Genomic DNA, 17,247 nt, shown 5'->3' with positions numbered 1-17,247 from the left:
CTGGTGGCCATACTTCCAAAACGTCACATTTTAAAGTAGCTTTTGACCCAGTGCGTCTGTTTCTAAGCAGTGCTGCTGCATGTGTACGATGCCAGCTAGAAGCTCGTTCATAGCAGGATTGCGTGCACCTCCACTTCCCTTTCTCCCCCAGAGCAAGGAAGCTGACAAGACAATAACTGTCCCCCCGTAGTAGAATGGCTCTGAGGCCACGTGCTCTGTTCCTGATAAGATGGAAGCCTCGTGTACACACTGGCTAGTGTCTTTTCATCCTCAAGAAGAATTCTTTTCCTGCGAATATCTCATGTGAAAATCAGGAAAATTATATATTTCCAAATTCTGGGATATGATACAGATGAGTAAAGGGATAGTTCAGAGTAGCAAAGTGTAGGTTTATATACTGTAGGGTAGGATTGTCCTGGGACATCAAACCAGGATGAGAAATTTAAATGTAATTCAGCTGCCATTAGTGGCAAATTATAAAGCCTTGTCCTGTTATCTCCCTAGAGATCTTTTTCTGAATGTACGTCTTCCAGAAATAATACATGCATACTTTTCCATATGGTAGTAATGTTGGGTTTGGGTTTTTTTTGTTTTTTTTTTTGAGTATGCATTCCTTACTAAATACCTAGTCCTCAAAGTTATTTTTCAGTTATGCAGAACCAACTATTTGGTTCTCAAAATTATTTAAGTTACTGAGTGTATGTACTGAGCTTCAAATATAGAAGTCCTTGTGTATTCATAATCTTGGCCACCATTCAAACTGAGTCAGCAGTGAGATATTCAGGAGTTCTAGAGAAATAGGACAGAACACAGTATGGAAGCATAAAGAAAAAGCAAAACGTGAAATAAAGGGAAATGTCTGTGTGTTTATTGCTTTTAATTTTTTAGTGGAAAGTGAAAGTTGCTACCTTGTTTAATGAGGAGGTTCTGTAGGATGGGAACTCTTTGTTCAACAGAACCCAACCTGAGGTCACACTGGGTGTCTTCAGGTCGCGTGATCAAGTGAATGGACTAAAACTGTATCTATCCCATAAAACTCCAGGTTGGGAGCCTGTCTTTCCCCTGGGCTCCACAGCTCTGGACTAAGCGTCCGTACACTTGCCTCTCTGCAGGTAGGCATCTGTGTGCCCATTCCTTGAGAGGTCATGAAGATAACCTTTGCTAGGGGTCATCAGGGAGGGCATCCAGAAAGGGTAGGATTTCTCTCAGACTGTGGATGGTACATCAACAGTAAGAAACCGTTTGTCCCCGAAGGATAGACCTGGTGAGACAGAGGGTTGGGGACGGATGTGAACATAAACTTCGGCCCTAACAGTAGAGAGGCAGCTCTGGAATCTGTGCTAGCAGGGAGCTGCTGTGGAGTAAAGAGATGTGCTAAAACCCGAGCTTTAGTGAGGGCCACCGGTGTCGGTGTGCTCTCGGTAGTGAATTGGCAGAGCTGGGACAGGAAGACAAAGCGCTTTCGTGGGAATTCGAAAGCGGCGCCAGTGCCTGTCCTGTGCAGCTCAGGGATTTGTGTTGTTGGCAAGGAGAAGCTGCAGAAGTTGCCGCTGAAAGAATTACTCGAAATGGCTGTCTCTTCCCCCTAGGCAGATCCCCTGCCCCAGAGCACAAGAGGTGAAGACTAGGGGGCGGGCTGGGTTTCGGCTCCCGCTGCCCCGTGGCTGGGTGCCCTTGGGTAGACACAACCTGCAGCGTCTTTCGTGGTGGCCTGACAGAGATTCTGGGCCTTGAATCAAAAGCCAGGAAGGACATTTATGCTTACTTCAGTTTCACCCAGACATCTGTAGGCTGCACACATCCTTCCTGTCCCACAGAGAGCTCATCTGCCTTTGACGCCTCCAGCCTGTCCTTTGTCCGTGCTTTCTCCCCGATGATGTCACTCTCCCGTGCTTGATACACAACCTTCTCCTGGGATCCAGTAGTCTGAAGGGGAGGCTGAGCATGGGCAGGTGATGATGCCTTTAGTGTGGACACACTGGGTCCTTGACAGGTTTTGCATATATAGGACACGTTACTTCTCTTTTCTCATGAGTAGGGATAGGAACATTCTTATTATCAACAGCATCATGCCCTAATATAGACATATTTAGTATACGTAGGAACTTTTTAAGATGTGCCTTATATTACAAGTAATATGATGCTTTCAGTTAATTGCTAATTTAAAAAAACAGTGATTTTCTTTAGCAGTCATTTGCATGTTAATAGCAGCCTCATTAAAAATTATGAATGGCCTGAAGTGTTGAGAAGAGTGCAGTGGTTATCATGAGCACACCTTCACGTAAGGGAGCGGATGGTCTCTGCTGTATTCCCATGTGAGTCTTCCATATGTGCTGCCCATTTACGTCCCTGTACGCACGAGACCTCCACAACCGTGAGAGCACAGGTCAAGACTCGGGGTTACGGCTTCCTTGCCCTCGTCCCAGGATAAGCTTCATCTTTGCGAGGCAGCCTTCCCTGCCGCCTTCAACTCTGAACTCATGGGCACGTGTGTCAGGAGCATTAGGTTTGGGGACTATTTTAGATTGCTGCATTGTAAGCGACAGAGAGCTCATAGTAGATTGGGTAGGCCCAGCTTCCAGTAACTTCTCCTACATCATCGATACTATCAGAAGCGTGGCCTTCATTGTATGTTTCTAACTGTGTTTCTTAAGAAATGACATGAAGTTGCAGCCTGGTCTAAACCAGTATGCTGTCCTGGGTTCAGAAAGTGGGACCCCCTCCTTAGGTCTAGTTCTCAGCACGTGACCTCCAGGGGCGGCCAGAACGCTTGGTCAGGTTTTGGGGGTGCCGCAGAGGTAGAGCTGCAGAAATGCATGTTACGTTTCCGTGCCTCGGTTATCACTAATGAAAAGGGAAGAGCCTCTTGTGTTTTTTTCAGAACTTTTCCTTGTTCATAAAAATACTATTTGAGAAAAAAGATTCCTGAGAAAAATGAAGTAATTTATTTAACTTGATACTCTTTTTACCAAAGATTTCTGCTAACTAAAAGAAATGCACATTGCATTAATTTTTAGCATACAGTTGTTTTTTTTCTGTTTGTTTATAACAGTCATTTTTGTGGGGGGTATGTTTTAGGGGATCATTCAGAAGATAGTGGACAGTCACAAAGTAAAGCACGTGGCCTGCTATGGATTTCGCCTCAGTCACCTGCGGTCAGAGGAGGTTCACTGGCTCCATTTGGATATGGGTGTCTCCAATGTGAGGGAGAAGTATGAACTTGCACACCCACCAGAGGAGTGGAAGTAAGATTACATACCTACTTTGGCGTGACTCACACTTGATTTGTTTGCATATTAAATCACACACAAGAGGATGAACGTCTTTCCTTAATTTTCTTACTGATTGTAATTACGACTCCTGTATAAATAAAATTGGCTGGTAATGATTAACCAGTGATCTCTTCTAGACTTCTGTTCCGTCTGTCTTTGTGGCACCACCGACTCTGGACTGCCTGAGTTTCTCAGGGGTTCTGTGGTGATGGCCTTTGGCTAGTCACACTTCTCTTGTCAGGACTCCTTTGTTTCAGCCTCGGCTCGAAGAGCTCAATTCCTCATTCTTTTCCTTTCTGTCCTGTTAGCATTCTTTTGTGCAGCAGGACTTCCTGAGCCCTGAGGAGACCACATCTAATTATCTCATGAACGGGCAGCACGGCTCGCGAGCCCGGTACGCTCCGGCTCGCCTGAGAGGACTGGGTGTGTACTTGACGTTCACGTGCTACAATTAAATGAGGTAGTGACTCGTCCTGACCTTAGTGAGACTGCTGTGACTGAAAGTGAATTAAAAGGATTCTCTACAATTGTCCTTTCTCTGGTTCTCTCCAAAAAATAATAATTTTTTCCACTGTTAAGCAGAGCAACACGTTAGTCGGAAACCATATGTGTAAAACACTAGAGTGTGAGAGGAGGTGAGCCCCGTGCGCAGGCACCCTCATTTTTGTAGACACAGTCACAGAGACAAAGGTGGTTGTGGATTGGGGATGGTACTCAGTGTTGGTCACTTTCAGTTCAGCACCCAAATCGATTAGAAGACACATTTGGAAAGAAAAACAAACATGTGAGGTTAATAAATCTCTAGTCAAATGCGATCTTGTCCTAGTTACAGTTTACCAGAGAAATATGCTTGTATTTTCAGCTTTATCAAACAGCTGGAACTGACAAGCTAACAGGATATTCCGTGATAATATAGTTTGGTTGGGTTACATCAATGGCTAGCAGAGATTTGACCTCCAGCTCTTTTGCCAGTCAATCAAATAAGTGTTTAAAAGCCAGGAATACCTAGAAGTTAGTTAAAAATACCTGTAGGTTTTTTTATTCCATACAATTCTATTTCCTTCTTAATTTATATGGACAAGTCAGAGGCACAGTGCATTATGACGGTAGCCCTAGTGCTCAGTAAGATGCGGAGTGTAGACCTCTGCATATACAAGCTCTGTTTCTGTTCTTTTAAGCCAATTTATTTTGCTTGATATCAAGTAAAGGTGAGTGGGCACTACTCTTTTTCATGGAGCCTGAACCCTCAAAAGAAAGGCAAGCATAGACTGGGCGAGGTAGAACTTTGCCACACGCAGTGCTGAACCTGACGCTGACAGAGGTGTGAAGATGCCGCCACTGCTGTATCGTCACCGAGTCGTGGCTGGAGCCAGGCGCCAGGCCAGCTGTGCACTCTTTGTACATTTGCAGCCTGTAAAATATGTATGTCACATAGCTCTCCCCAGTCTTATAAGGTGAAGACGGAGGAAACAAGCAACAAACTTGATTTAAGTTCCAATTACGGACAGAGCTCGGGACACAGCTTGACTTGAATGTAGCTGACTTCACGGTGCAGGCTTTTTCAATGAACGTGCCCATCTCAGGAGGACTGCTGCGGTTTTAGCTCCAAGAAGTGGTCTGACAGTGCGCTGTCTGCACCAGTGAAGGTGTGTGGACAAGAGGCTGGAGGCACAGGTAGGCCCTGTAGGTGCTTCTGGGAGGGTTAGGCTTTATACTGCCTGTCCATGCATGCCAAAGGAGGCGGAACTTAAAGTGTCAGTAAGAAACAGGAGACTATTCTAAAAAGAACCAAGTAGATTTGAAAAAAGACCAAACACAAGTTCTAGAAACCACTGGATGGATAAAACAGCAAATTAGATATAGCTGAAAAATTAGTAAACAGAAGTGTGGATCTGAGAAAATTTTCCCAAAAGATAGCCCACAGAGATAAACATGTGGTAGGTATGAAAGCACGTTATGTAGCATGAAGAATGAGAAGGTCAACCCATTTCTGGGCAGGGCTCTCAAAGAGAATAGAAAGAAAGAGGAAAAAGAAATACTCCAAAGAGATAATGGCAATAGCTGAGAATTTTCTAGAAGTGGCAAATACCAGAAGTCCTCAGGTATAGGACTAACGTAAGATCCCAAACAGGGTTAATGAAATAAATCTACACTTTGGTGGATTATAGTCAAATAGTGTACAAAAGAAAAAGAGATGATGCTAAAAGCAACCAGGGAAAAATTCACAATTCTCCACATTTCTCTCCAAGTGGTGAGAAAAAGTAACTGGCAACCTGTATTTGTTCGTCAGATTCAGTTGCCATTCAAGAGCAGGGTGACAGAGGTACTTTCCTCAGAGAGTTTGCCACCCTACAAACATATTTCAGGAGAAAGAAAAGTGATTTCCGAAGTGGTTTTCAGATACAGGAAGGAGTACTAGGGAAAAAATTGGGTGGTTCAAAGTAAGCATTGGCTCTAAAAACAAATAATGATAAGAACTGATTTTTTTATATTAAAAAAGTAGAACCCAAATAGTGGATGCATGTCAGAAGAGAGGTAGTCAGAATTGTAGCTCTCAACCACGTTTTAAAATTATGTATTAAAAAAATAAAAAATAAAAAGATTGTATATTAAGACAGCCATGAAACATTAGAAGTAGATTTTATAAGCTAAATAATATGTGGGTGAGTAGGTGTTAGGGACCCACAGCAAGGAGAGAAGGAAGGGACTGGAAAGCAGGACAAAGAGGAGTCACAGACTAGACTTTGGAAATAAGCTCAAGCAGACTAACAGTAACTGGTCAGAGATTGTTAGTGTGTGATTAAAAAATAGAGTCCAGCTATCTGCTCTTTATGACAGGTATCTAAAACAGTGATGTTGAAGACATTTTTATGTGACTTACAGGAAGAAATATTTTACCTTAAGATGCGGTACACATACACATGTGCGTGTCTCAGAACTATGTACATATAGGTCTACATATGTACTTCACAAAACCATACCCAGCCTCACTAGAACACTGAATTCTAAGGTTTTCATCCAGAGGCATTCTATTCTGTTTAATTTTATTTAGATAGATGGATGGTGGGCAGGTGGATGGATGGATGGGTGGGTGGGTGGATGCATGGATAGAAGGATGGATGGATGGATGGATGGATGGATGGATGGATGGAAAGATGGATGGATGGGTGGGTGGATGGTGGGTGGATGGGTAGATGGATAGAAAGATGGATGGGTAGTGGGTGGATGGGTAGTTAGAGAAGGGGATGGATGGATAGATAGATGGATAGAAGGATGGATGGATAGAAAGATAGATGGATGGGTGTTTGGAGAGATGGATGGATGGGTGTTGGGTAGATGGATGGATAGAAAGTTGGGTGGATGGATAGATACAGAGAAGGATGGATGGATGGATGGATGGATGGATGGAGAGATGGGTGGATGGATAGATAGGAGAAGGATGGATGGATGAATAGAAGAATTTTCCTACCTACTCACCAGGGGGATGAGGGGATTGGTATTGCTTTATTAATATCCTGTTTTAAAAGTTTCAAGACAGAAAAACATTCTTAGGGATATGGAGAACAACCACATAGTAATAAAAGGCTCATTTCACAAGAATTTATGAAGAGTAGAAATAGATGGAACTATTAAACTTGTAAGTTTCTAAAGACATTTCTCAAAATACATAAAGCAAAAATAGTAATAAAAGATTAAAACTTAGCTCTCCTAATAATTAAAAAGAAAACAAACAATAGTAAACAATTTTTAAATTATGATTTTCACTATCCTTTTTAACATGGAAATACAGAGGCCTGCACATGGCAATGTGTTAATCAGTTTGAAAACACATTCCTAAATAGTTCATGGTTCCAAGTAAAACTCCCAGTTTGCTGAGGGTCTGGCTTGCTGCCTTGTTCTATTCCTCCCATGGGCTCCTCCCCTTCGCCCTCCAGTCCACCTTCCTGTAGGAGCTGATGCTGTCAGTCATTTCTTACCTAACAGTGTTCTGTGCTTCACCTCTTGTGTGCCCAACCCTCCTACTTTACTGACCATTCACTGTCTTCTGCTTAGCATTTAAATTTGGGGGCTGCTCCAGTGACCTTTTTTCCTCGTTCTTTTCTCTGTAGACCTGCGTTTGGCATCGAAATCACACTTTCATTCAATAGACCTACAGGAAACCAATAAACCAGTTTTTGCCTAACCAGACAAAAATCCTAAAAGCTGGTAGCTTGCGGAAGCAGTAATAGAAGGAGTGAAAAGCAGTTATACAAGGATTTTTTAAGGTAGAGCTCATAGGACTTGCTGAAAAGTCTTTAAAAGTATACACATCCAGGGAAATATGTAAATCATTTCTGCAGAGGCTTCCAGTAGTTCCTCATCATCCGTGGAGCCAACTCGAGAGTCTTGATCATCTCTCAACCCCATCTCCTTTTGCTCTCACTCCCCTTCCTGCACTCCGGCGGCTTGCACTCTGACATTTCAGTGTTCCCTTTTCAAAAGTACTGGGTCAGGATCTTCTCTGCCGCCAGCTTTCTTGCCTGGTGAATGGGACAGACTTTTATCTTGGAGAACTTTCCACCTGCTCCACCCTAGCCACATGGCTCTCTTACTGGTTCTTGAACAAGCCAAGTGTGTATTGCTCCTTGGAGTCTTTGTACCTGCTGGGACTCTGGTGAATGTGCTCCCCTGCTGTTTCCAGCATGGCTTGGACCTCCCATCATTTAGGGCGAGTGCTCTGCTCTCCCCTCTTCCTGTGGTCTTCTCCAACCGTTCTGTCTGTAGGGCCCACTGCCGATCCACTGGATGACTTTTCTCCCACAGGGCCTTGGTCTTACTGTCTGATCTGTGCCTCATTTCTAGCTAGTTGTGCCTGGTAAGTAGTAGGCACCCAGTAAAAACTTTTTAAGTGAGAAGTGAATTAGTGGTGATGAGAGTGTCAAGTAAGAGGAAACACAGTATGGTGGAATAGTAACGTGTATTCTTTACTAGTGTGTGTCCGTTGCAGTGTTTTCACACTAATACATGTTGCTTACTATGTGGAGGGCGTTGTGCGAAGCACTTGGCTTACTTTACCAAAATTAATTCTTATTATGATAGTTTTATCAAGTGGGTGGGTACTCACCTTTTTCCACTTTACTTGTGAGAAACCTGCTGTTCTGAGAGGTTTATTAACAGCTTCTTTGACATCCTACAGCTTCCACTGGTGGAGGGTAGAGAGTGGAGTCCATGTACTCAGCTGTTTCTTGTCTACTCCTGTGTAAAACAGGTACGGACAAGAAATGAACGATTGATAGTGTTTTCTCCTCGCTAGCAGGCGTCTTCTCAGTTCATGGGTGGCTTTGTGAGGGCAGCCGCACGCCTGGCTTTAGTTTTGAGAAGTAAGGTCTTAGTCAAAGGACTCACCAGAATAATTGGATGTCAATCTCCATTCTCGGGAGGTTTTTGAACATAGATTTTTTTTTTTTTTTTTTTTTTGGACTCTCTGCTATAGGCTCTGTTGATATGGTCCAGTAATCCTGAGATAGAAGCGTGCTCTCCTGAGTCCTCAGCTCTTCAAACACCTCTGTGAGCTAGCTTGCAGAACACAGTGGGTTGTAACTGAGGCAGGCAGTGTGACCTCACAGAGGCATCATGACTCGCCACTGGGGAAACGAAAGGGCTGATTTGATGAACGGCTCTCCTTGTGGGAAGAACAACAAAGTTAGATCCTACCTCAAATAATACACAGACACCCATGTGAGATGGATCAAGTGAGAAAAAAGGTTAATGGAAAGTAGAGTTGACTGTGTCTCTGGTCCTGCAGTAGGAAGATTTAATACCCCCAAAGTGTTCACTATCAATGGAAAGAAAGCAGATTTGACTTTATTAAGATAAAGAACTTCTGTATATCAAAAGGTATATTTTTAAAAGTGCAAAAAGCAAGTTGCAAGTGAGAGGTGATATTTGTAACATATGTAATGAACAAAAGACGGTGTCAAGAGTTCTTCCAGTTGATATGAAAATTGCAGACAATTCACTAAATGGGCCAGAAACACGACGGTATCGTCATAAAGAGAACACAAGTCTGGCCAGTAATCATAGGCAGCCACTGTCGGCTTCATTCGCCCATTAGGGAGATGGGCATCTGGGCCGCACGATCCGTCTGCCACTCTCCGCGTGGCCAAAAGTAAGTTGTTGACAGTGGAGAGGCGGTGGCTCCAGCAGGCTCTTGCCTGCACTGCTGGTGAGAAGGTAAATGGGTACAGCCATCTGGTGAACAGCTTGAAAATCGGGCGTTGCCCACTCTATGCACTTCCACTGCAGATTTTGTCCTTGAGAGACTCTTAGGTGTCTGTTCCGGGCTAGAGTTGCAAGAACGTCATGCAAGTGAAAATGGACGAACAGTAGGGATGTGCAGCAGTATGGACGAATCTTAGCTACGTAACTTCGTGGCAGAATTGAGTCTTCCAGGAAAGTGTTGTGAGTACACTAAGTACCACTGAACTGTACACTTTATAAAAAGGCTAATTTTTTGTTATGTGAATTTTACCTTAATTTAAAAAAAAGTAAGTCCCAGAAGATGACATACAGCATGATAAGCTTTTATAAAGTGAAGAAAAAAAACCCTAAAAGAATATTGTTGGGAACACATCAGTTAAGTAAGACAATGTGGCTCATGTAAGTAAAGGACCAGAGGGAAGTCATCCAGAGCCTCTCTGGGAGGAGCAGCTTGCCCCCCAAGTCTCCATAAGGGAGACACCCCAGGACGTCACAATACCGTCCTAATCGATACTGCAGCAAACAGTGTCCTGCAGTTTTGAGAGATTTCCACCAGACAGATTTCAACTTCGAAGTTTAGCACTTAGATCTTTCTAATGAACCAAATTTTGGTAATTAAATTTGGGTATCTGGAGTCACCTGTGTAGAGTGGTCTGTTTGGCTTAGTCAGGTATAAATAGACTGTCTGAGCTTTGGGGGAAATGGTCCAGTCCTTTTGATGTCGAATCCAGGGCTTCGAGGGCCAGGTCTGAGACATGGCTCGTGTGGCCTTTGAGAAAGTGTTGTGGGGCTTTGCCGAGCAAGTGCAGAGTACCCTCCTCATTGTTACCAAGACACGGTCCTGCTTAGCGCTGCTCTGTCCCTGCCGTGTAGCAGCCCCTCGCTCTGCAAGGACACCACTGGTTTCAGACCTCGGCAGGAGAAAAAGTCTTTTATAGAGGAAAGGTGCCATTTTTCAAAGATGACAAGTGAAAATGAATAATGATAGTTTAGGAAGCTTTCACTTATGCTTCATGGTTTCCTGTGTTACCTTGAATTGACACTGCCTCTGCTCATGCCTTCATTTAAAAGTAAGTCTTTCATTGTAATCCTGCATTGCTGAGATTTAAAGCAGAAAGACAACAAAGAGAGGAGCGCTCTGACGGGTTTGGAAGTGATACCTTTAAAACGAGGATGGACTTTCAGTTTGCTGGTGTTAAACATGTACTGGATGCTTCTGCACCAGATACGAGCACCAGGGAGATAGGTCAGTGTCCGTCCGTGTCCGGTGGGTCTGCGGCCACAGATTGGCTCCAGAGAGGCTGGTTGGAGAGCGGTTCTGGTGGGTGTTATGGGTGTTGTTACCACGGTTATGGAACAATCAGTCTGCGAATTTCTTTTGATTCTCAATATGTATCAAAAGTTGGAAGAATAGTTGACAGAAGCCTTGCATACTCTTCACCTCGCTCCCCTAAAATGTTGAAACTTTCATAAACATAGTACGTAATTGAAACCAGGAACTTAACATGGATACAGTGCTATTAACTGATCTACAGATGTTACTCAGATTTCCACAGGTGTCCCACTTACCATCCCTTTCCTGGTCTAGGATACCGTGTGGCTGTTCACGGTCTCCTTAAGTCTTCTCTAATCTGGGACAGTTTCTCAGTCTGTCTATGTCCTTCATGAACTTGACACTTCTGAAGAATCGTGACTGGTTATTTGTACCGTGTCTGCCAATTGGGGTTGGTCTGGGGTTTTTTTCATGGTTATATTGACGTTGCGTGTTGTTGGCAAGAGTACGACAGCCAGGCTGTTGAAGCCGTCACAGCACAGCTTATCGGGAAGTCTGTGATGATGAGGCGACTCCTTTTTACAGGTGATTTGCACTTGGATCACTTGGTTTAAGGTGCTGGCCAGGTTTCTCCACCGTGAAGTTACTGTTTTCTCTTTTGTAATTAGAAGTACGTGCTGGGGGATATATTGAGACTATGCAGGTATTCTGTTTCTCATTGATTTTCACCCATTAATCTCAGTACTATTGATGATTCTTACAGCTATTACTGCTGTAATTTTTGCCTAATGATGAATTTCTATCTCTATCCTTCTTTGAGGATTTTTAAATGGAAGTCTGTTGTAAGAAAGAGTTGTCCAATACCACATTATTTGCAGGACCCATCAAGAAACAACAATATCTGTGTTGTTTCTGGAAATGGTGGTTTGTTTATTTCACTACACACAGACTGGCTAGCTGACCCTTCTCAGTATCAAGGTTAACAGATTCTTTGTCCAAACACTTCCTACTCCACCTCGCCATTAGTTGATTAGCTTATGGATATCTTGGTGCTCATTGTTGGTGGTAAGACTGAGGAGGTTAGTGTCAGTGGCCTTAATAGGAAGTTATTTCTTAGAAGAAGCAAAAGGACGATGTATTTGGGGCCTGTTATATTTAGCTGCTATGCAGAAATCCATGGAATGGCAGACAGCAGAATAGTGGAAATGTGTCTCAGGATGCAGCCAGGCTCTTAGAATAGTAACGGAAGGGTAAGGAGAATGGTAAGTTTCATGGACGAGAGGGGAGTGGGGATGTCAGCACTCGTGGACGAGTAGGCTGTGGGGGTTGGGTGCTGTGGTTTAAGGACTGAACCAGGGTGATGGAATGCGATTAGATCAGGCAACCTTGGGCAGTTCAGCAGGGCTGTGGGGGGACAGACAAGCCAGACTGTACCGATTGAAGCAGGGACCAGAATCCTTCCCACGATCTGAAGAGCTGGCCTGCCAGCACAAGCGTAAGGTCAGTTCTCTTCCTCTGTTTTTGAGCCACAGGGGCCTTCTCTTAGTTTCATTCTGCTCCGCGGCATTTGTGCATGTACTTGCTGCAGAGGAATCCCTGTCTGCCTCTTCCTACCTGTGGGACCTTGGGCCACTTACCTAAAGCCCTGAAGCGTCTTTCCCATCAGTGAAAACAGGGTGAGATACTAACCTGGTTCATTACTTCTCAGCCAGGGTACTGTGCTCGCCTCCGGGCCTCCTGCTTCTTCCTCTGGGCCCTGTTGTCTGTCCTACACACTGTCACCTGCCTGGTCTGAGAAACGTACATCCTGTGACGACCCTGCTGTGCTCCCAGTGCTCCGAGCTCCGTAGTCAGGACGTGCAGGGCCCTCTGTGATCTGCCACTTCCCGATCCTACCTCTCCCTGCAGCCCTCCTACTCAGTGCTTGCGCTCTGGGCTCGAGCTGCCTTTGCCTTCCCACACATCCTCTAGCCTCAGGGCTGTCACCCATTCTCTTCCAACAGGTCAGAACTCTTGTCCCTGCACATGACTGAACGACTCCTTTCCTCCCCTCAGATCTTCATTCAGATGTCACTGAATCAGAGTGTCCTCTGCCAGCTACCCTGTGTGGAATAATGCTTCATCACTTGTTATTCACCCTTAACTCGCTTATTTGTCTTTGTCACGCTTACTGCCACCCCACGGCTGTTTGTGTATTTGCTGTCTGACTTTCACCACAAATTGTATATAAACTTTTAGAGAGCCGGCACTTTGCCTGTTCTGTTCACTGGGTCTTCCCAACCCCGGGAGCTGTACCTAGGATGGGGTTGGTGCTGGAGTCAGTATTTGTGGAGTAATGACTAGGGTGATAAGTAATCCGTGGAGCCCGCGATTATTGTGTGCCGGTGCGTGTGCTCGGTGTTCTGCGCTCCCGACAACCTTGCCAAGACACCAAGGTGCAGAGAGGCGATGGCAGACCGTGGATGGGCCACGGAGCCAGAGTCCCAGCCCAGGCGGTCCCGGTGCAGAGCCCACATCCTTCCTGCTTCTGTCAGGCCCATGGCTGACTACAAGGAGGCTGTGGGTCACGTCCTCATAACCATCACTGTCAGGCCCTGAGTAGTCATGATGTGTCCGTTGAGGCCATCGTCAGCATCATCAGGGTGCTGGCTGGTCACAGCAGGGATGTGCAGCCAGGCTGCCCAGTGTTTGATCCAGAGTCTGTTTCCTTATCATTAAATGAGATGACATTCCTAGTGAAAGCCTCCTGTGTCCTGTCTGACCCTGAGCGTGCAGCCTCAGGACCGACCGCTACTGCTTGCAGAGCACCGTCTCCTGGCCTGCCAAGCGTGGCTCGGGACCGACCGCTGCTGCTTGCAGAGCACCGTCTCCTGGCCTGCCAGGCGTGGCTCGGGACCAACCGCTGCTGCTTGCAGAGCACCGTCTCCTGGCCTGCCAGGCGTGGCTCGGGACCGACCGCTGCTGCTTGCAGAGCACCGATTCCTGGCCTGCCAAGCGTGGCTCACTGCACTCTGTTCTCTGACAGCTGCGTGGCTTAGGAGAGAGTGCATGTGAAGTGCCTGGTAAGTCCTCGGTTCAAAATGAACTCTGGTGTGCTTCCACAAATGACCGCCCCATGCAGAATATCTGCAGTAAATTGTTGACCTCGCTCTGAGTAGATGTAGAAGGGAAACTCATTGTTCGGCAGTTGTGTATTTTAATGAAGATGGACACTTAAGACTCTTAGCAGAACTTGTGTGTACCTTGCATTTTTTCCACCCTTAACTGAACCAAAAGAATTGTATTTACTACTTTGTTTGCATGTTTTCCTTGTGAGACTATTACATTTTTTTTTTTTTAAGATTTTTTTATTTATTTATTCAACAGAGATAGAGACAGCCAGCGAGAGAGGGAACACAAGCAGGGGGAGTGGGAGAGGAAGAAGCAGGCTCATAGTGGAGGAGCCTGATGTGGGGCTCGATCCCATAACACTGGGATCACGCCCTGAGCCGAAGGCAGACGCTTAACCGCTGTGCCACCCAGGCGCCCCTATTACATTTTTTTAAACGTCAGTAATAAAACTTTAGAAAAAATAGATCTTCTTATAACGTTTGGGTAGGCAGATATTTTATAAACAAAACATTAAAAGAATTTCCTAAAAAGGAAACGAATAAATAGGGCTGCATAAAAATTATGAACTTTCTTCCTCAAAAGATAACATTAAAATAAAAAGATTTTTAAAATAAGTTTTGCAAGATACCACCAAGAGAGTGAAAGACAGGTCTTGGAGTGGCAGAAGATAGGAGTCTAACAATGGCCTCGTGCCCTGAATATGTAAGGCATGCCTACAGGTCAGATGGGGGTTGGGGAGGGGGAATGACAACTCTTTAGAAAAAACAGGTGTTTCACAAAAGGAGATTTCCAAAATGGCCAGTCATCAAATGAGGGTGTTCCCAGTCCTCTCTACACTTACTGCCGTAAATATCAGTGACCACGGTGAAAGAGAAATGCCAGGTGGAGGTGGGGGTGGAGAGGATCCAGAACACCCCAGGCTGATGGGACTTTGAATTGGTGTGGCTTCTTCAGCTCCCGGATAGTTGACGTCTGCTAACGCAGGTGTGTGTGTGTGTGTGTGTGTGTGTGTGTGTGTGTGTGTGAGATAAGTTCATGAAATTGAAGAGACTTGTTCTTGTTCTTTTGCGCATAGTCCTGCAAGAAATACTACTGATGAGTTGGGCTACATTACTGGACTGAATAATGATCCCTCTAATCCTGCTTTTAATTTCTCATGCGGAGTGTTGTGATTTTGTGTATGATTCTTTAAGATTTTGTTTTTGTAAAATTCCTACATGTGGAGGGGAAATTCTATATCTGAGCAAATCATTCCAAAAATATCCTCACGTGTCGGTAAGAAACTTGAAACCCAGAGGTAGGTGGGAAGAAAGCTCTTGCCGAATACTCATCAACCAATGAACATGGCAAAGAGGAGCCCCAGGCTGGTGTTGTCCCAAGGGCCAGAGGGAGCTCTGTGGAGGCTCTGCAGATGGTTGTACTTTCCCTGCAAACACACATGGCATGAACGTGTGATTGAGGTTTTTATGACGTAAGAGGAAAAAGTTGGCTGGGGAGGGGAATAAGGGGAAAGCAAGGGATGACGCTGGTACAGCACCCTGGTGGTGGCCACTGTGGTGAGTGAAAGGGGAGGGGAAGTACAAACAAGAAAGCAGGTGCAAGTGCGGAAGAAGATGGCAGAGAGAGACCAGAGGCCGGGCAACGATTAGCAGCCCTGAGCTACAACCGGGGCTGGCTCTGCCCCCCCAGGGGCATTGTCCGGAGACATTTTTGGTCGTCACAACTGGAGAGAGGGCAATGCTGCTGGCCTCTAGTGGGTAGTAGCCAGTGATTATCCTACAGGCATAGGACAGGGCCTGCACTCGCCCACGATAGGGAACATCAGGCCTCAAATGTTAGTTGTGCTGCTGTGGAGAAGCTCTGACAGAGGAAACAGAACCCGTGGTGCAGCGGAGAAGACAGCCGACCTGTGGTGTGGGCTGGAGCCACTGGCCACCTGCATCTTGGTACCGGTGCCCTGGGAGACAGAGCCTGGCTCTTTTGTGGGTGTGTGCATGTGATGGGGACTAGCTGTTGAGTCTGGGCACACGCACAGAAGGTGAGGCCCCTGAATGGCAGAGACCTGTGGTCCGTGGGGAGAAGGGGAGGAGCCCTGTGCACACACGTGACCGGTGCATGCGCAGTATGAAGAGCTTTCCGAGGAGGGGCAAGACTTCTAGATAGCGATGAACCCTTTCACTTCTGAGACTGTCATTAAGGAAAAATCAACCAACAATGAAAGTCCCAGTGTAATCCACAGCAATCTGGAGGTGTTCACGTATTTTGTATTTTAGTGAATAAAAAGGTTGGACTTAAGAAAATATTAGTGTAATATTCTCACTCCCTGACTGTGTCTTCTCTGTCTCATTTCCTGGCCTCTGTTTTCTTTGACCCCAGATTCCAAGAATTGACCAAGTTCTGGGCTTGAGCCTCTTCGTTGTAAGTCCACACTTGCTTCCTTCGGGCTCGGAGCCAGCAGCCATGTGGCGTGAGACTCTCACTCAAGCTTTTTGTCTGGACCTTGCTTCTTGTTTGCACACTTGCCTTTTAAAATGCCCCCTGGTGACCTTGTCTGACTTTCTAGTGGTGTCTTGATGATGACGAGGCCAGAGCTGAGCTTATTTTCTTCCCTAACATCAGCTTCTCCTCATGACTTGACCACTTGTTTAACGGGGCTCGTGTCCTTGTGTGCGTATTAATTTCAGCCCTCCCGTGCTTCTCGTCTCCAGCTCCTCCAGTGAGCCATCCCTGGACAAGCCATGCAGGGGGCTTTCGCACTCCTGCTCCCTCCTTTTCCTTTGGCCGTGGTTAGCAGCATGCTCCCTGGAGCCCCGCACCTGCTGTGTCATCCCTTTCTAGCCTATACTGTATATGTCATGCTGACAAAACATTGTTTTATCATAATAGTCCAGGACTTAAAAATCTACCCGAGTCTGTCCATTAACGTTGCCCTGTTGCGTTCCTGTTGTACCCACGGAAGGTACTTCTAACCATTTAATTTGAGTTCAAGTGATTACGGTCATATAATTGAGGATAGAGGTCATATTCTTTATAGAGTAAAGGACTAGATCATAGTATTTCAGGCTTTGTTGATCACACGGACTCTGTTACAGCTATTTAGCTCTGTCTTTGTAGTGAGAAAGGAGACATGGACAGCACATAACGAAGAAGCGTGGCTGCGTTCCCGGAGAACTTTATTTAGGAAAGTCACTTGGCAGGCTGGATTTGGATGACAGGCCATACTTTGCAGGCCCTGATCTGTAGCAATGTTTTAAGCTCTTGGACGCCAGTGCTTACTGTAAGACTAGATATGATTGACAAAGCTTGTAAATTTTGCACGTGAGATAATGCTAAACTGATGTGGTTTTACCT

General features: G+C 45.4%; 1 protein-coding gene across 1 annotated transcript in view; it reads left to right on the top strand.

Annotated features, from left to right (window-relative positions):
• Positions 1-5,463, top strand: part of LOC125282196 (focal adhesion kinase 1-like) — a 71,655-nt gene extending 66,192 nt beyond the window's left edge. Inside the window, exon 5 of the mRNA XM_057306935.1 lies at positions 3,079-5,463. Within this exon, the coding sequence (XP_057162918.1) occupies positions 3,079-3,249 (171 nt within the window). The 3' untranslated portion in view covers positions 3,250-5,463. The remainder of the gene's footprint in view (positions 1-3,078) is intronic.
• Positions 5,464-17,247: the final 11,784 nt, after the last annotated feature.

The sequence above is a fragment of the Ursus arctos genome, unplaced genomic scaffold (genome assembly GCF_023065955.2).
Source record: "Ursus arctos isolate Adak ecotype North America unplaced genomic scaffold, UrsArc2.0 scaffold_48, whole genome shotgun sequence".
In the NCBI taxonomy this organism is placed as follows: Eukaryota; Metazoa; Chordata; class Mammalia; order Carnivora; family Ursidae; genus Ursus; species Ursus arctos.
This window is presented reverse-complemented; position numbering and strand designations above follow the sequence as displayed.